Source organism: Gekko japonicus, unplaced genomic scaffold (genome assembly GCF_001447785.1).
Source record: "Gekko japonicus isolate JY-2015 unplaced genomic scaffold, Gekko_japonicus_V1.1 scaffold55, whole genome shotgun sequence".
Taxonomy (NCBI): Eukaryota; Metazoa; Chordata; class Lepidosauria; order Squamata; family Gekkonidae; genus Gekko; species Gekko japonicus.
In genome coordinates, this window is record NW_015160837.1 from 604,595 (window position 1) to 624,961 (window position 20,367).

At 43.7% G+C, this 20,367-nt stretch overlaps 1 protein-coding gene across 1 annotated transcript in view; it reads right to left on the reverse strand.

The window, feature by feature from the left end:
- Positions 1-14,064, reverse strand: part of WDR19 (WD repeat domain 19) — a 63,333-nt gene extending 49,269 nt beyond the window's left edge. Inside the window, exons 1-12 of the mRNA XM_015418152.1 lie at positions 14,059-14,064; positions 10,198-10,289; positions 9,650-9,715; positions 8,913-9,038; positions 6,855-6,970; positions 5,341-5,456; positions 4,771-4,851; positions 3,715-3,827; positions 2,192-2,365; positions 1,180-1,250; positions 240-412; positions 32-146 (exon numbers count right to left, since the gene is read on the reverse strand). Of these exons, the coding sequence (XP_015273638.1) occupies positions 32-146; positions 240-412; positions 1,180-1,250; positions 2,192-2,365; positions 3,715-3,827; positions 4,771-4,851; positions 5,341-5,456; positions 6,855-6,970; positions 8,913-9,038; positions 9,650-9,715; positions 10,198-10,289; positions 14,059-14,064 (1,249 nt within the window). The remainder of the gene's footprint in view (positions 1-31; positions 147-239; positions 413-1,179; positions 1,251-2,191; positions 2,366-3,714; positions 3,828-4,770; positions 4,852-5,340; positions 5,457-6,854; positions 6,971-8,912; positions 9,039-9,649; positions 9,716-10,197; positions 10,290-14,058) is intronic.
- Between the last annotated feature and the right edge of the window lie 6,303 nt (positions 14,065-20,367).

A 20,367-nucleotide genomic window follows, 5' to 3' on the forward strand; every position in this document is an offset into this window, starting at 1 on the left:
TTTTAAAGGAGGGAGCTACAGATATACGTACTGTTCTCTCCAAGAGCATAAAACCATGCTCGGTTATTCATGCCCACAGCCAAGTGGTAATGTCCTACAGCAACAAAGCTGGGCTCTACTTCCACGGAAACCGTAATTGGTATCTCCTAAAAAAAGACCGTATTTCTATAACTGATGACTTCCTGAATAATTAAAGTGTATACATTTAACTTGATTTAAAAATGAATAAAGTACCATACTCTTTCAATGTGATTGGCTACAGTGACTTCAAGGAGTGAGGTGAGGTATGCAATCCGTGTGCTGCAAGAGTCTCCAAGAATGGGAAGTTTGGTTAAGAAGACATGAAGGGATCCTCTCTTTGTCGACACTGCAAGCAGTTGCCCATCATCAGTCCAAGACAGCTGATCTAAACCTAAAAGATCAAAGGCATTTTGCAGGAAAGGGTATTTTGTCCCAGCAATCCAAAACTCAGATTTTACAAAGTATTACCTCCAAGGCTTTACTGCAGAAAAAAATTATGTCTATCAATGTAGCTTAGCAACACATGCAACATTACTCATATTGGCTTATACCCACACAGTAAATCTTTTGCTAGCAGACTGGTATTTCAGCCCCCTTCCCACCCACCCAATTGCTCCTGCAGCCCCACTTGCTCCTAAAAATGCTGCTTCTGGAAAACAAGGAACCTGCAGGAACCCTTTTTCTCCAGGAGCAGCATAAAGAGGAAGTCAGAGGTTTGCAGCGAGACGAGGGAACTGGCAAAAATCCCACCTTCGTTCACTAGATCTACCATGGGATCCAAATTATTTAAACTACTAGTTCGCTCTCATTCCTTAGTCTTGGGGGACATAAAATTAAATACAAGTACATAAAGGAAAAGATGTCACATAAGTGTTATGTCACATGTGTAGTCTTGCCCTTCTTCTCAAGAGCTCAAGGCCACTTTCTTTGGTTCTCTTTTCTTATCCTAACATCCCTATGAAACTAGTTAGGCTAAGAGATACTGACTGGCCCGAAGCTATTTGCAGTGAGCTCCAGGGCTGAGGAAAGATTTGAGTTTACGGTCATCCTGGTCCATACCCAACATATTGTTACACCACTTTTTTTTTTTTTAATGCGAATCTAAACAAATTTGTCTGATATGATTTGGCAAGACATCCCATCTGGAAATTGACATACCTTTATTTTCATCCTCTAAGTTTATTATTGCATACATTTCATTCAGGTCTGACAGGTCATGGATCTTGATGCTGTAACAACAAGAGAATCCCTGTCTTCAATATTTCTCATTTAATCTTGAGCTATAAGTTTTCAATAGTTTAACTGTACAACTATAGAAAACAAATAATTGTCCAAAAGAATGTAAATCTAGAAATAAAATTTATTATACAAAATAATTTGTCCCCAGCTAATAAATTTAGCTTTGTGAAAACGCATGAACAGCACAATGCTGAACAGTCACACCCTTCTAAATCCACTGACTTCAACAGTAATCCTGTTTAGACTTTCACAGAACCCTGTTGTGAAGAAAAAGCATAGCACTCTTCCAGCTCTGAAAACATCTCAGACATGACATTCGTGAAAGCAGAAACGTAACATCAGAGTGGGATCAGAATGGGACCCCTAAACTAGAGTATCCCGATAATCTACAGAATGAAGACATCACCCGTACCAACTCCCTACATCTGTATGAGTGCAGGGGCTTCAGTATGAATATCACAGCTCCAATAAGCACAAAGGACTCCATGCTAATTGTTGTATGCTATTTCCTTTCAGTCTCAAACACAAAAGGTAATACAGCAAAGACCTACCTTAATTGTGTAGAATTCAGTATGAACCTTAGAGCTTCATGGAGTGTGGGATCATGGGGAGGCTTTGTAATAATGCAATCTGTTCTGGGCCTGGGAACTCTATGCATAAATGAACCTCTTTAATATCAATAAATTAAAAGGAAGGACACTAAACTTTGGTCAGATTATTTTTTGCACATGGATTAACTGGAATAAACTGGGTAGCATATCCATGCACACACAATGCCTATTTTCCATCTGACAGTACACAGTCCTTTGGATACAAGTGACAGCTGCTAAAATGGTTTAATATATTCCCTCATTTTCACTAACATGAATCCATCGCTTGCTTTGAGGTATCTTATATTTTAATGGCCTCATACAAAAACATAGCCACTCACCAGTTATCTCCACATGACGCAGCTTTGTTGAGCGACTGTGATATTGCAATGCTTGTCAGGTTATCTTTATGATTGCAAGCTTGTAAGATTTCATGACCAATCTCTCGAATATGTGTAGAGATCACCACAAAGAAGCCAAGTGAGAAACCAATCATGATGTAACCATCCCCATACCTAGAGAGAGCAATAATATAATCAGACACACACACAATCCAGGCAAGGTGGCTGCAAAAAGACAAAACAAATAAAAGTTGAGTAGAGATGCACATATTCCTGAGCTAACAAAAAATTAATTGGGATCATTTATGGAAATAAAAGTGGCAAAGGGAAGAACAACAAGCAGACCACGTTGATTTGGAGGGAAAAAGGCCACAGCTTTTACTGAGTACAACTGTAGGAGCACCAGTGCAGCACAGGGCACAGATCCAGCATCGGGCAGCCTGCCTGTTGACCGATGACAGCCCATCCCCCCCAGCCCACCTGCTGGGGGAACAATCACGGGATGGCAAGTCCAGGGATCTCACATGGGTGTATGCCACTGTATGATTCCTTTGCTACCTGAAGGTTAGAGTCAGGTGCCAGTCCCCAAGCTAGGCGTGACAGCTCCACCTTCAAGACTGCTTTTGGGGGTCCCCATACCCAGGGAGGCAGGAATGCAGGCTCAGCCTCCAGAAAACTGGATCCGGCTCAATGCCCAAACCACTTGAGAAAAGCTGAGTGACCAAAACCTACTGGTGGTCCCCAGCCCAACGAGTGTCCGTCTGTTCTCAACCAGGGCCAGGGCTTTTTCAGCCTTGGCCCCAGCCTGGTGGAATACTCTTCCAGGAGAGATCATGGTCCTGCGGGATTTAACGCACTTCCGCCAGGCCTATGGTTGTTCTCCCGGGCCTATGGTTGAAGGCAGTACGGGGAGTCTCAATTGGTAAGATCTAACGGATTGGCCTCCCCCCCTTGTTCCCCTTCTCCAGTGATTCAATATTTCCCCTTTGTACTGGGTTTATGCCATCTCGACTTTATATAACTGATTATATCGTATTTTAATGGATTTTACTGATGACTGAATTATTTGATATTTGGACATTTTAACTGTATATTTATAAACATGTTACCTGCTCTGAGCCTGTCTTCAGGAGAGCGGGCTATAAATTAAATACTATTACAATGTAAGCCTTCATACCAAACCGCACACAAAATACCACAAAGTGCAAGAACCAAGGGAAGGTGGGCGGGGAAAGCAAGAGCTGACTGTGGGGCCAGCCTGGGCTGCAGCTCCCTAAATCCTGGAGGGACAGACCAGAGTGAAAACTCTGGCTCCCAGTTCAGTGCTTGGATGCCCTACCCCTCCTTCGGCAGGCCAGGTGCCTGATTGGGTGCCCAAGCCCAGCCGAGTCTGGTTGCCTCAGCCTGCCATGCTGAAGAGCCGAAGGGGAAATCCTTCCCCTTTGCTCACTCCCCAGCCCCACAGCTGCAAAGGTGGTCACAGGTAAAATCCAGGAGCTGTTGCTTATAATGAAATCACTTACCATTTGTAAGACACAATGCTCCCATAGTGCTGCTGAAACTGCAGTTCGATTGGATTATCTGGATCTTTGAAATTAAAAAGATACAGTATTTTCTTGCCAAGTACAACACTTACCTGGAAAAAAGGGAAATAAGATGTATGCATTGAATGAGACTATCATAACTTTACATTAGTACTGTAATAGTAGCTGTAAGAATGGGGGTCATGCTCTCAGACACAGTTTGCAATACAGTTCAAAAATGAACAGTGCATCAATTATTTTAACAAAAACATAGGGCAGTTATATACCTTGGGTCTTTCAAAATCTGTTGTCAGTACATCTCACATTTAAAGAGCATTTGAGCACTATGAAGGACATGTTGAAACTGCCTCTCAATGACAAGCCACTGAAACTAAAAACTGACATAAACTTTCCCCCCTAGAATTGTTCAGAGACAGGCAACTTATCAGAATTCAAACGATAAAGAGAAAAAATACTGAAATAAAAAGAAGCCTTATAGCCAAGAAATGCAGCCCGAGTTTTTAACACAACTTATATCTTACTCATAAAGTATTTTAAAATAGTAGTTTCCATATGCTGAAAAAAATAGGATTTAATCAATATGATGACCTTCTACAATTTAAACATTCTTCATTGGGTCTGCAATAAAAGATAGGTAGCCATGTTAATCTGTAACAGCAAAATAACACAGCAGCCCAATTAAAGTCTAACAACAAGTACAGTGTCATCCTAAGAAAAATTATACCCTTCTAAATCCATTGAAGTCAGTGGGCTTAGAAGGTTTAACTCTGTTTAGGATTGCAGTTATTAAAGCATAAGTTTCCCTGAGTCAGAACTCACTCCAGTGCATCAGATGAAAAGAGCTCTGGACTCACAAAAGCTTACACCGGACTAAATATACTGGGTTACCGCTAGATGTCTTTATGAAAAACAGCTATGTCAGGCTGTATGTGCTACTTTTGTACCTGTGCTGTTGAATGCACTCCTCCAGGGAATATTAATTGAAGCACAGTTAACATAATCTGCTAACAACTTGTCTTGACCTTAATCACTTACTGTGGTCTCGCTTCCTGACGTCCTGTCATCTGTCTTCATGACTATGAACTGCATATCACTGGGTTCTCCTTTCACTGTTGCCTATAAAAGAAGACTTGAAAGTTAATATTTATATCATGGAAGAGCACATGTTGGTAGCAGGGTCCAATAAAATGTAGAAGGATAATGAAGATTTATACTACACAAAAACTTCTAAATTAAATCCACAGGGCATTTTCACTCTCTGTGCAAAAGTGCTTTTTGTATCTAATGGAAACACAACTTCAATATTGGCTAGAATCAGTATTTGGATTTTGACTTGTAATTGTCTATCTTCTGCTGTCTCTCACATTATTGAGGTGCAATTCTAGCTCTCCTTTGTGGTGCACCCTGGATAATGCTAAAGAGCTAGAACTTCTGGCTGCCAGACATCATAGGATCAACTGGCTACATTACACACATGGAAACAATCAGTCCATTAAACAGTCCATCCATTCACGCATGGAATTAACAGCAAAAGAGAAATACAAAGGTATTTTTTCATGTCCTTCAACAGTTACAGTCTTCTGGATAACAACACAAGTTTATTACCATTCGGATAGTGTCTCCTTCATGGTTGCTAATTGTTATCAATCTGTCTTCACCACCTAATGCTATAAGTTTCCCACTGCTCCAACAGCCACACGTGATGCGCTTGGTGTGTTTACCTGATAAAAGTAATACACAAATAAAAGCCAAATTAAATATTTTTCCTCCCCAAAACATACAGATATTCAAAAATACTGAGAAATGATCTGAATATAATTTAAGCAAGTGCAAGTGAGTGACCCATGAGGAATGGAGGAGTCTTTTTCCTCCTCTTGTCTTTGCAAGGAGGCCTTAGTGCCCAGCCAGTTTGCAATACTACCCAAAGTCTTGCAAGATGATCTCATGAAACTTCAGGCAAACTTTTGCATTGCTGTGGCAACCTGTTACACACCAAGCCTCTGGCTCCCAGTGCGCTTCAAGGACTGCCTCCAAAATATACTGCCACTGGCCAAACATCAGGTAACATTACTCCCAATCCTTGGTAAAGTGCACTGTGCTGTGCAAAAGGTCCTGTGGCACAATGAGAGCCAAATGCCTCACCATAAAGTTGGGTTGTCATGGCAACCCAAAACACCACCCTTTTTCATGGGATTACAGGCATCACTGTGTGTTTACAAACTTATCACTCTGCAGTGCACCCCAGATGCATGCATAGATTAAAGGAGCCCCGGGAACAGGGTCTGAAGTTGGGGTTTTGGGGGGGGGGGGGGGGGAGGACCGTGTCGGTGGCTCCCCAGGGCTCTCCGAGTAAGCAGAAACCTTTCCTCCTTTTGCATGTAGTCCTGTTACCTGGAATTTGCTATCAGCATGCAAACTTCAGAACCAGATGTCCTGGTATTTAATAGTACTATCGCACTAAACTGACAGGACTATTATTCATTACCAGGAACATGCTAATCTTAATACCTTTTTACAGGGCTCTAGTCGGGGGGGAGCTCTCAGGTACGGAGCTCCGGAAGAGAACCTCTAGGGGGCGGGGCGGTCACGTGGTGAAGCCCCGCCCCCTTCTTTACCCCGCCCTCTGCTTCGATCCTCATTCCGTTTGGGAATGAGGATGAAGCAGGAGGGTAAGTAGCCGGGCCTTCTGACACACTTCCGGTGATGTCAGGGGGTGTGGCCTTCTGTCACTTCCGGTGATGTCAGGGGGCGTGGCATATGCAAATAAGTTATGCTAATGAGTTATGCTAATGAGCTCCGGCAGCTCTTTTTCTACAACAAGACCCCTGCCTTTTTATAAAAAGTGATATCATAGTTAGATCCAACTTTTTCACACAATCTCACCAATTCCCCTTCTCATTACAATCCCACTTCACATATATTTTGTCCATACATGTCTCATGATCCCCAGCACAGTCAAAGGAGACCCTTTCCCTCCCATTTTCACTATCTGAAAATTTGGCTAGATTCAAACCAAACAGTCTCCCATTAGGTACTGTTAATTATTATACTACACAGAGAGAAATCTTAACTTTAAGGTTTAGTTTTCTCTTTTACACTGACTTCCTTGTGGCACTGACCAAGGATAGGAATCTTGCGAGAAGTTTGGCGATTATATATTAGCAAGTTTCCCTTAGCTGTTCCAGCAGCAAGTATGGCTTCAGTTTTTGACCAACGTAGGAAAGACATCGGCTCCCTGCAATACAAAATAATTTGGGCTGTCAGTTGTTTAAATATATTTTAATTAAAGGTTTTTCAATATTTAGAAATGAAGAGTAACAACAGAGTTCATAGTTCAAGAACTGTGACATAATACTTAGGGCATTCTAAGGTGCTATTGCGTTTATAAATTTAAATGTTATTAACATGTGTACAATATTTATAATCTATCCTTCAGATCTGATAATAAGCCTTCCCTCTCCCTTTCAAAAGCAGTCACAATAGTGTTCCTCAGTCCAATAAATCTACATTTTAAATAATTTAAACACATATACATATTACTCAAATTGCAATACAGGTTTTTGACAGATCAAAGAAAGTGAGAGATAACAAGTAATAAACAAAAGCTAAATCACTGTTACAATGAAAACCCATTATTCTAAAACATAAACAGCTCACTTGCTCTCAAGTTCACACATTAAAGTTGACCCCCTCAGACTGACCAACTGAAGTTTCAGTTGACTGATTAATTGCCAATAAAAGTTAGCCCTAACCACCCCCTCCAATTATTACTAGATGTGTATGCTAGAAAAAATAGTTTTAATTTTATATCCGAAAATTGGGAAGGGCATGCTAATCATTGCCTTGACCTGGATGTCCCAAGCTAGCCCGACCTTGTCAGATATTGTCAGCTAAACGGATCTTAAAAATCTTTTGGACCATTAGTCTCTATAAGAAATTGGATGGGTGCCTTAATACTGTACGTTACTGTGCGTCTTTCTGTGAATGGCGCTGATATTTCACTGTGGCGTCATACCCTATTGTTCCTAATTGCTTTAAAGTTCTTGAAAATGCTGAAGAAGATATTTATTTGAAACGAGTGAAATTAAATCTGGGAACTTCATCTTGGAATTCACTTTGGCTCTCATACTTTGGGGCTGGGAGCAGATCTATTTGAGTATCTCATAACCCTTGCAGAATTAGAACATTTCGATTGTTTACTTGCTGTCTACTTGTAAGTAATTGGTTTACTTTTTGTAAACTCATGATTTCAATGACTGTTACTTTACTTCTTGCAATTATTTGGAATAGGTTTCGTATTAGATGAATAGTTTTGTTAAAAAATAATCACATTTATATTGAAATAATCACACTTTAAGAAATAATATTTGTTATTTTTTGCACTTTCTTTCATATATTTCTCTGCATGTTTGCTGATTGTGGTTCCTCTAGCTCAGGGATGGTCAAACTTGCTCAATGGAAGAGCCACATAGAATAAACATCAGATGTTTGAGAGCAGCAAGACATGAACAAATATTACACAAACATTTTTATTTTTAAAATATGCAAATTTGCTTTTTATTAACGTTAAATGAGACTGCCAAAAATAAAAACAAAAGGGGTAAAAACAGATATTTATAATGATATTTGTTTGCTAATGATATTTATTTGTCTGAGAGAGAAAAAGATAGAGGTGGAAAGAATGAAAGAGGTGGAAAGAGAGAGAGAGAGAAACCAAGAAAGCAAATAGATAGGGGAGGGCAAAAGAGAGCGAGAGAAAAAAACCAAAGAAAGCAAATAGATGGGAGGGAGGGAGGGAGAAAAAGTATGCCTCTCCTTCATTTCCCCAGCTGCCCTGCCGAGAGCTGCACAATGAAAGAGCTGTATGTGGCTCCTGAGGCACAGTTTGGCCACCCTTGCTCTAGCGGTTGATTCTGTTTCTAAATAGCTCCCCCTTCCCCAAGCATTTAAGAAGAAAAGGATATTAGGCTTCTGACCTCTTTATGCCATTAGGAACGTCAGTACTCATAAACTCTGTGCTGTCAGTATGGAAGGAGCATAGCCAAAATGCTACATAGTCCATGACTGAAAACCACAGAGAACCAGTCATCTATCTTACAAGTGGCAAAATGCTTCACATTTTAATAATATTTTAGATATAATATATACATTTATTTTAATACATATGATTTTCATACCTCATGCCAGTGTCCATCTGGATGGTTTTGTTTGTGTTGGCATCCCACAAATAAATGAAACTGGATTTATCAGCTATTATTGCTAGGGTATCTCCATCTTGATCCCAGTCCATTGCAATGCAGTTGCTAAATCGGCACAGAAAACTTTCATTAGAAGTTTTTAAACAAGATTTGGTAGGGGGGAAAATATTACATTGGATGGAAATGTAGACCTTGCTTAGATTCTCTGACAGAGACATGCATTTTCTATCACGCTGGCCTTTAAAAACTGAGTACAGCCTAGTCCTAATCTCACCTAATTTCAAACCTGACCTTAGTTGCTGATGAACATAAAAGAGTCATGCTGGAGCAAACCAAAGACCCATCTAGTCCAGCATTCTGTTCACACAGAGGCCAACCCGCTACCTCCAGGAAGCCCACAAACAGGAATGCTGCAATAGCCTGTGCTCCCCAGCAACTGATTTAAAAAGGCATACTACCTCTGGTACTGGAGGGAGTAGATATCCATGAAAGGGTTGATGCCTCTCTTCATCCCTATCACTGCTATTGTATGCTCACAAATCTATGTTAAAAGGTTAGCATTTCGTTTCTTTAAATAGAAAAATAAATAATGATCTAATCAGGTAGCTAAATTACTTCTTGCCATTTTTATTCCTTTTACGTTCACTTAAAATGGCATTTTGAGTTTACACAGTACACTTTAAAATTAATATTTTCAGTCCTTTGGTAGGACTTACCCAGGTAGATTAATTTCATTTTTCTTTTGACCATGGCGATCAAAGATTTTTACAGTGTGATCTGCTCTATAAAGCAAAAAGATTAGCATGATGACAAACTTTTAAAAATAACAGTATATCTTAGTTTATTTAAATTTCCTAGGCTGCTTTTTATATGATATAGTTTGGCTCAACAGTTTATTTAATTAACATATACAAGCAGAAAGGGGCATAAAAAGCAATTTTAACATCCATATAACACATCTGTGAACTGCAGTATTAACACTACACACACAGACACCAATGCTCCCTCTAAGCTGTGGAGTCTTGTGAGCAAGAATTCAACTTTGTGAGCTACTGGCATTAAAGTTGTGAGCGAGCAATTTGGCTACTGCATAAATTAGTTTGCTCTGAAACCCCATCCTTCCTGAGCTAAGACAAAAATGTGCAAGCTGGAGGCTAAAAAACTGTGAGCTAGCTCACACTAACTCAGCTTAGAGGGAACACTGGCAGACACTATACTAAAATGTAGTGTTGATACTTATAGACTTAAAAACGTGTCATCTTACCCTGTAACAGCAATGAAATTTCCTAAGGTTTTCTGCCAAACAAATTGCACAGGAGAACCAAGCAGAGTTTTTTCTAATAGTGAAAATACTCGCTGTGGAGAGAGTTTAAAACAAAACAGGTGAAAATTCTTGAAGTTCCTATTCACACACACACAGTTACAAAATATAACTGAAGTACATAAAAGCCAGTTCCTAACAATCTGTCACGTTAGACTGTGAAAACAGTACATTTCTTGGATGGGCTATATAGATAAGATATGTTGCTGTTTGTAATGGCTCCCATTAAAATATATAAAGGAGAGGTGGAATGGGCTGCAATCTACCAGAGAGCGCCTTCTTTGAGTACATGAAAAGAACAGATCCATTTATAAAGGGGGAGACAGTGTGTTAGTATGTGTGGGTAATGGAATTTCAAGTGTAAAAACTACAGCAACAGAACTCAGTGGAAACCAAAAGATCAATGTTATCAAGCAAAGAACAAGAGAAAATATAGACTATGGCTCCGGTCACACGGGTTGGAAAATGCGGGGGGGAAGCGTGGCTGTTTGCCCCGGAGCAAAATAACACGGCTGCGCGATCAGACGTCCGGCTGAGGTCCCGTGGTTAGGGGGAGGTGCCGATCACACCACAAGCAAAGAAGCGGGGCGGTGCAGCAAACAGGGTTGTTGTGTTTTTTTTAAACTGAAGTGTGTGCATGCTACGTTGGGTGCTTGTGCGCATCCCATGGAGACTTGAGGGGAAAAAGAACCTTTTTGCGAGGGGACATGGGCGGGTGCCAGATGCCACGAACGACCACCGGAAACGCGATCAGACGCCCGCCCTTGCCCCGCGGTTTCCAGAAACTAGTACCTCGGAGGTACTAGTTTTTTACCCTGCATCTTCTGTGGGAAGCCTCGGGTGAGCCACGGGAGCTCTGCGCTTCCCAGATGTGGCGGTGTGATCGCGCCCGGAAAATCCACCTATCTTCCGTCTCTGTAGCGTGGCTAATGCTCCGTGTGACCGCAGCCACTATAGGGATTTGCAGCAGGCCTTGTGAACAGGAGTTGGCAGAAAACTAGTTTGTTCTCTGAACTTTTCTGCAAACTTCACACAAAGTTTGCTTTTCTCCAGTGCTACATGCTGTGGGTGTATTCCGTTGTGGAAGAAAACATTATGTAGGAATCAACTCTAAGCTTTCTGATTCCCACCAGGGGCCATAGTTCCTTGTAGAAATGCATGGCCTGAAGATTCTCAGGTGGTGGTGGGAGCAAATAATTATTCCAAGCATATATTACACATGCATGCCGGTACATAGTCAAATCAAAAACTAGAACTGGTAGCCCAAGAGTTCACTAAGCAACTGATCCCTTCATACAACTCCCCCCACCCCCGGCAAACAAAATGGTCCTATATAACTACTAGCTTCTATTACATACACCCAGAAGAGATGCCTAGCAGGTGTATCTGTTCTTGCAAATTCTGTGGTGTGTGTACATCTCTACAGCAGTACTGTCCCAGACGCTGCTGGATGTTTAGATACCCAAAAGCAAAATAAAAATAACTGTTATCTGTCATAAGATCAATCAAATCTCAAAGGGCCTAGGTTGAGTTCAACATTCAATATATTGGCTCAATTCTGCAACAAACTAATTAAGAGTGAAGTGCCTCTGAGCACATATGAAATGCACTGTGCTCACTAGACAGTTTTCACGTGCTATGGATTTGGGGAATGGGAAAAGATGGCTTCCAGATTCAGAGGTTGTATCTTTGGTTGGTTCTAACCTCTGGAATCTAATTTTCTAGAAATAAAGTACTAGAGTCCCAACTTTGGCCTCTGAATGATTCACTGGCTTAGAGAAGCAAAAGCCTACTGTTTCTTGCCAATGAAGGCCCAAAACAGCATATTAAATTAGCATTTAAAAGTGCCCCGGGAGATTTTGTCCTAAAATAAAGATGTGTGGCCCTGCAGCTGCGCCTCATTTTCTCTGCAGTGTTCCACACTTGGGGCTCCATTTGGCAAGGAAGGAAACTATTCTGTCTTCACTATGGTTGCAATCCCTCCCCTTGAAAAGATCTCCAGTGTCTGACTTTTACCAATAGTGTGGCAGTTAAAAACTCATCAGGCAAAGCTCTCCCCTATTATTGTATGTCTATGCTGTATGGAGGGAAGCTTCACTTGTTGGAACAGGTGCCTGTCTTGGATGCTTAAAAAAAGAAAAAAGGCTGCAGAGCCAAACACAGCACAGCACAAGGCTTTTTGTGCTTTTTAAAATCCTCAAGGTGCAAAAAAATTTAGCACACCTCCACCCATTGCACCTCCATGGTGGGAGAAATCTTCACCTGTCAAATGCCTGCCATACAGTGTATAAAGGCACGGGGGGGGGGGTAGGCCATGGAGACTACTGCAGCACAGTACCTGTAACATTTTCTTTTCTGTATCGACCAACTAATTTCTTTTACAATGAAATTAAACACAAGTCTAGCAGCAGTTCAAAGACTAACCACCATTTAGGTAAATGGTAAAGGTTTCCCTTGCTCGAAAGCCAGTCGAATCCGACTCTAGGGATGCAGTGCTCATCTCTGTTTCCAAGCCGAAGAGCCAGCGCTGTCCAAAGACGTTTCCGTGGTCATGTGGCCGGCATGACTAAACGCCAAGGCGCACGGAACGCAACGTTACCTTCCCACCGAAGCGGCACCTATTTAGCTACTTGCAATTTCCTGCTTTCAAACTGCTAGGTTGGCAGGAGCGGGGACCAGAGACAGGAGCTCACTCCGTCACCCGCCACTCCGGTCTCGAACTGCTGAACTACCGACCTTCCCGCCTGCAGTTCAGCGTCTTAACCACTTGAGCCACCGCAGCCCTTTACTCCACTACCATTTACTCAGGAATCGCTTCATCAGGTCTCTCGAGCACGGAGATGCTCAGTTCATTCTCCCTCATCTGAAGAAGTGAGCCCAGACTCCCAAAAATGCTGCTGAAATAAACCAGCTGGGTCGAACCTGCATTCACATTTTTAAATTAGTTTCATGCTGCTGCGACGCCGTCTTTCTCTATGCTTGTTTGAATGTTGTTTAGAGAAGATTCTTTTAAAGCAGTGCAGAGGTGCAATGACAGTGGAGGCGCCCCGAAAGGAAGATAAACATATGTGGACGTGCAAAAGCATGCTAGCACTCTTGAGGTGTGAAAACGACACCCAGTGTAGACAGCTTATTTGAAGACGGAGTCAAAAGGCTGGGGCACCAGTGGGAAAGACAAATGCAGATTCAGCCCAGGAATCTGCTTTCAACGCATTTTCCAACTGGATCTTGCCAGTTCACACGGCCAAATCCAGTCGGAAAAGTGCACTGGAAGTGGACTGCTGAGTGCGTGTGAGGGCCCGTTCAATTTTTCCTGTGGCAGATTTAACACGCCTGTGGCCCCCCGGGATTTTTTTTATCGGCAGGCCTCCCGTCGCCTCTCAACAGCGGCAAGGCAAAAGGGGGGGGGGGGAGAACCCAACGGCTCTCCCCCCTGCCCCGCGTCGCCATGTCGGGGAAAGCTTCACCTGTTGAACGTCCACACTGCACAACACGCTTCCCACAAGGCGCGGGGAGAGTTCCGCGGGAGGGGAGGGGAAGAATAAGGCAACCGCAACCTCTAAGGACTACTTATAGAGAGGGGACCTAAGAACCAAATGCGGAGGCTGCTAGAGGGGCCCGAGTCGTCAGCCCTCAGGAGGAGCCGGGGGATGCTTCGCCCCCTCACGGGCCTCACTTGCCCTGCCCCCTTGGGGGGACAGCCTCTCCCACCAGAGCACGCGCTTGGGCCCCCCGCTGAGGGACAGAGGCGCGCGCACCTCCTCCTCCTCCCCCCGCCCAAATAACGGACCCTCCCGACTTTACCTTCATCTTTCTCGCCTTTGGTCCTGACTGGTTCAGTTAAGGATGGGGAGGTGGGAAACCCCTCCCGTACAACGCATGCGCGTCCCAAGAGTCCATCCCAGGCGCCTCCCCCCACTAAACAGCGTCCGCGTCACCCGGGAGATCGCGGCTGGGCGGGACCGGAGTGGGAGGGGAAAGCGCCTGCTGTTACGCGCGTCCAATCAGGGCGCGGGGATCGACGCGCGGCCGCGTTCGCCCAGCGAACGGAAGCCACGCCTCGCCGTGCTGGCGTCACCGAGCGGAAGGGAAGGGAAAGGCTCGAGGGTGCGATCTTGCGGCGCTTGAAGTGCGGGTTTATTGGCGAGGCGGTGATAACACCGTTTTCTACGAACACTACGTAGTCGGCAGTGGAATTTTCCTTCACGCGGGGGACATCGTTAATGCAGTTGGTTTCCTATGTATTCTCCATGCCCTCCTCCCCAAAGTTGAGCAGGCACTATTTAAAATTTAAAACGCAGTTAAATGGGTATTAACAGATTCTGATCAAGTACGCCACTGAATTTGAATTACATTACAACCATAAATATAAATGAAAAACAATAACCATTTATCATACTTTCATGGATGCCTTAATTTAGTTATGCGATTAAAGCAATCGAGAGTCTCGGGGTATCTTAGAGACTCTGCAAGTAGACAGTCCTTTTCGCAGGTAATGAATCTACGCTTGAAAGCGTCATAACTGAATTACCTCTGCCTTAACCTCTCCCCCCAGCATTGTATACTGTCCCATGAGAGTATTCTCAGTTTGATTTCCGTACGTATCTGATGAACCGAGCCGTGTAGCACAAAAGCTGGTATTGAAATAAATGTTGGCATGTTGCTAATCTTTAAGGTGCCACTGAACTTCTGTTTTATTTTGCCACAACACACTAAACATGGCCTTGCAGTTAAAGAGCCCTCATCCCTCTGAGGAGGATTAAGAGCAGTCTTCAGTGGCAATGAGATTTACACCCAGAGCTAAGAACGATAGAAAGGGGATGGAGGATTTTCACAAAGATGCTAAAAGGAATGATATAAAGAATGACTATTGGGATACACTGGCTTCTTCTGAATGACTATAAAGCTACATGGATTACCTGAGGAACCTCTGAAAAGCATTAAAATGTGGTTATTTGTATGATGAAGAAGAAATGGCAGGTCTCTACTTTTGCCCATTTGTTCCAGAAGTGGATGCCACACATTATTAAACACATTCCAATTGGTTCCAACCAATTCCAATTGGTTCCAACCTTGCAAGACCTGTGCAATGATCTCTAGTCTCTGTGCTCCTTGGATAGGCACATTTACACTCTTTATCTTCAAAAATGAGCACACACAACATTGGACATCTGCAAAAGCATCATGGGTATTTTATTGGCTTTCTATTGCAAACTGCAGATGGTCAAATGAGATCAGAGGCCAGGATTCCCACGGCTGAAGCTCCCAAGCAGATCTTATTTGTAAAAAGCTATATGTTAGAGCCCCAGTTTAGTTTAGGGAAAGTGGGATTTAACCCTTCCCCCAGTTTACAAAGTTCCACAGATCTTCTGTTTGCTCTGACCTGTCCTGGTCAAGAAAATTGGGCATGAGAGAAAAAGGCTAACTGCTAAAGGGTTTCCAGACTCAAGGGGGTGGAGTTCTCCCAGCAGTACAAATGATCTCTGCACCACAGAGATCCCTCATAGGAAATAGCAGTGTTGCCGGGCAGACCTTATGGCATCTCTCTGCTGAATTCTCCCCCCAATCATTCCCTTTCCCAGGCACCATCCTCAAATCTCCATGAATTTCCCATGTTAGGGTTGTCAACCCTATCACCCATCCTGATATGAGCCCCCCGCTCCCCCAGATTTACAAATGGAAGAAAATGCTTAGAAACTCCAAATGTGGAATTCTACATCTTCTCTACTCTGACCCCAAAATGTTATGTCCTGCATTGTTCACTTCATGGCCAATATTATTTCCTTCCATCAGTTTGGAGAATGACCATTCAACTCCTCAGTCCCAGTCTCCCTCACAGGTTCAGAGTTGCAGTGCTTCAAAGTCTGCAAGAATACTATCTTTATTAAACAGGAGTTTTGACGCACTTCCCTCTGTTTTTTTCAGACTTTTCCCTTCCACATGTTCCATGGCACCTCCACATGGGATCTCAGGGGTGTGGTGGTCATAGCAATGTGGGTTGCACCTGCAAAAAGTGCTGCAGTAGCAGTGTAGGGGAAAATATCTTGGGATATGGGCTGATGGCGGGAAAATGAAGCAGACCCTGAAGCATTGGGGGCAGGTATGTGTGTGAGAATGTCATACCCACAAGCCAATATCCTTCATTCCATTCACCTTTATTTATTTTTATTTATATACTTTCAATTTACATTCTGCCCTCCCTGCATGGGCAGGGTTTATGAAAGGACCTGCTCCTGAAACAGTTCAAAGCAGCTAACAATATTGTGTTGATATTATTGTCTTGAGAAAGGCAGGGAAGTTGAAATGCAAATGTCAAGGTAAATTCACCATCCTGCCTAGCCACTGATCCATTTAGAAATCTGATAGGGCAATTAAAGCTACCTGTTTCCCCATAGGGTTATACATGCATCTTAAACACCTCTCCCCACACAAACACCAAGTAGGAGAAAAACAGAGACATGTGTGAATTCGGTCTAGAGATGCTAGGAAAAGAAACAGCTGGGCAAATTGTGTATTGTTAAGTCTCATACTGATTGAAAACTGACAACGTTGTTAGTGTTCACTATGTACCACCAATTCAATTTGCATTTTTGTGAACACAGATTACAGAAAGCACTAGATCTTCAGTGTTCACTTATCCCAAAGGAAGCTAAGACCATGAAAACCTTGAGGCATCTCACCACAGAGGTTAGCAATATGTAACAGTAGCGTGTGTGCTTGCAGGAAAACTGTGTGTAGCCTCAGTTTGAACAGTAATAGCCCTTGCCTCACCTTAAACCTTTGGGCCAGAACGGTCAGTCTGTGTCATTTACCAAGCATATGCAGTTAAAGCTCTGATCTCAACAATTAAGTTTTTGTACCAAGAGAATGGATTTGAGGTATTTGTAGACTCCTCATCTCCTTCTGCTGACCACCGGCTCTCACCTCATGCTGTTCCTCGAAGAGGAGAGCCCCCCTCTCCTCCTGGATTAGCATTTGGGGGTATTTTGGTGGCAGTGGGAGGGGGGAAGTCCTGCTCCATTGACAGACATCCCTCCATCAGTGGAGATTTTGCATGGGATCCAACCATAAGTCTGTTTATGTTCATCTGCCAGTCATCTAGTAGAGAAATCACATTATTTCCTTTATTTACTCTCTTCACCTGTTTTCTTCAGTTACTCCATGCTCCATGCTTCCTCCCCCCACAGTTACTACTATTGAGAACGTTTTCTTTTTAACATACCTACCCAGATGGTTCACGGATTAGCCCCTAATGCTCAATTAAGTATCAATAAACATTTTATCACCCACTGTAATTTTTGCTCCCTCCCCAAAGAAATCTGGAAGGGGGAGAGATAAGGAAACTTCCTTCTACATCTCTTCTGAAGGCGCTAGAGTTTCCTGATGCCAGCCTCAACAAAAATAGTCTCACTATGCTTTCCTCGTGAAGGCAGGACAAGCAGATGTCTCATTTTCTTCTATTACTTGTCAGGACTTGGATGGTTAAGGGTATGGAAGATAATTCTAGCTGGATTAAAAGGTTTGTACCTGGAAAATCTCTTGCTATAGTACTCTTCCTGTACACCCAAAGATGGTGGTCAGTACTCTTCCTAAATGCCTGGGTGTGAGGGAAGATGTACAATGACAAGGCAGGGTACAGTTCACTTTTACAAGACTTCTGGTAAGAAAAATGACAGCTGATAACAGAAAAGCAAGTTCATGTTGTTCCTTACTTAGGAACAATATCCGTCTACTGAAACATTTGCTTTATTTTGGCCCCTGCCACACGGCAGGGGAAAAGCCCTTTAAAGCGCGGCTTTTAAAAGCCGCGCCAATGTTGATACGGCTCGGCGGGATCCCACGATCCCCCGGCCGAGCCGCCTTTTCTCCCCGGCGCGATCAAACGCCGGAGAGAAAAGACGGCTCTAACCGGGAGCCGGCCGAACTGCGCATGCCTGAGCATGCGCAGTTCGTCTCCGGCCCGGGGATGTGCCGGCGCAAAGACGCGCCGGCGATCAGACACCCGGGAAGAGGCGCCTCGTCCATTTGAACCACCGAGGTAGGTGGTTCAGTTTGAGGCGCTTTTTCCCGGGAAAGGGACAGTTTGGCCACGGAAGCAAGACGCTTCCCAGATGTTGTGGTGTGATCGCGCCGGTTTGATCCGGCCCCAAACTGTCCCGTTCCCGGGCCAAATCGCCTCGTGTGAACGGGGCCTTTATGTGTTTTCTGATCTGTACCCCTGTATCCCAATAAACGACCCTGGTTAATTAGTGGTGTCAGTATTTAAAACCAACCTGGAGCTCACATTGCTCTAAGCACACAAAAGGATTGGCTGTCTGGATTTAGGGAGGATACAATTATGGAGGCACTAGGAATAAGTCCTGTTGTGGAAATAAATACGAGCTCTAGAAAGAGGCTCTGGGCAGGTGCCCCAGCCTCGGGCACTCAGCATCAATCTGCTGTGGCGACCTTAGCAGGGTATAATGACACAGAGGAAATGGCTGGTTTGAAGGGTAGAGTCTATGGCATTGTACCTGTCTGAGTTCCCACCCCTCCTCAAAACCCACCCCTCAAATTTCTGGGAATTTCCCAACCTGGAGGTGGCAACCCTATCTCCTTCCCAGCCAACTGTCAACCAACCATTATCTGCCCCTCTGACTTCACCTTTCCATCTCCTCCCCCCCCTCCCTGCAGCCTCTACCTAGGAAAAGTACAGTCTTTCTCCGCAATGGAGACCCAAGTGGGACGGAAGCGACCTCAGCAGGGTGTAATGACACAGAGTCCACCCTGCAAAGCAGTCATTTTCTCCAAGGGAACTCACCTCTGCCATCTGGAGAGCAGTTTTAATTCTGAGTGATCTTCAGCACTCACCTGGAGATTGACAGCAATGGTTCCCCAGGAGAAAATAACTGCTTTGGAGGGTGAATTCTATGGCATTCTATTCAGCTGAGGCCTCTCCCCTCCCCAAACTCTGGCTTCTGTAGACTCCACCACAAAATCTCCAGGAATTTCCCAACCTGGAGCTGGGAACCCTAGTCAGAACTGGCCCCAAAGAGTTCCCCACAAAGGCCAAAGTAGGCCTGGAAAGGGCTTCCTGCCCCTGCCTTTAAACTAACAAAATTAAGCTTGGTTGCCTAGCAAGAGCCATTGTGGGGAAAGTTAGACCCATAGCAGGAGGAGAAGAAAATGGTTTGATGGCCGGCAGCTCACCTCAGTAGCCAACCAGCTGCAGCGGAGCCAAGCAGGAGAAGCATATTCATCAGGAGAGACAGTCATTTTGGCAGTTTATTCTGACAGGGAAGAGTGGCCAAGCTGGCAGTGGGTGGGAGAGAGGAATGGACCCAGCCCCCAGCTAATGGCGCATGAGTACTCTTGAGTGGCGTTTGACAGGACAATGGCTGATGGAGTGCACAGCCAATGGGAGAGCTGGAAAGTGACAATATGCTACATCTTATATATATATCAGATTACTAAACTAGATTATATATCAGAGTAAAAGAAGCTAGTTGATAGCTCTGCCTCTGAAACTAAATTGACCTATCATGGCCAAAAGGTGAACCAAGTGTTTGTGCAGTGCTGGTATCTAGGGATGTGCACTTGGATATATTTGGTCTGCATATATACCCAAAAAAAGGCTTCACTGGTATTTTTGGTACATATTTGAGATCTGGACCAATATTTGGGATTCTGGGAATATCTGGAGCTGGGTTTTTTTTCAAGATTACAGCTTGGGTTTGGGGTTTTTTTTTTTTTTTTGCTGGTTTCCCAGGCAATAGGAAGGAGGGGGAAGGACACTCCTTGGGACGTTAGTGTGTGCTTGTGTAGGTGTTTTGCCATTACCAGGTCTGGCTGGCTGCCTTGGTACTAGGATTCTCTGGTTTGACATTGGTTCTACCAAATTGGCCCTGGGTTCTGCTTGGCTTCTGTGGTTTGATAGTGGCTCTGTTGGGCTGGAAACCGAGTTCCTTGCTTAAACTGGTTTGGCTTGGATTCTGTGGTTTACATTGGTTGTGCTGGGCTTGCCACATTAGCTTGTGATTCTGCTGGGGTTCCCTGGTTCTAAATTAGTTCTCTTGGGCTTATAGGTTTAGTTTGCACTGGGAGGCTTTTGGACCAGTAGTTGCTTGCTTTTTT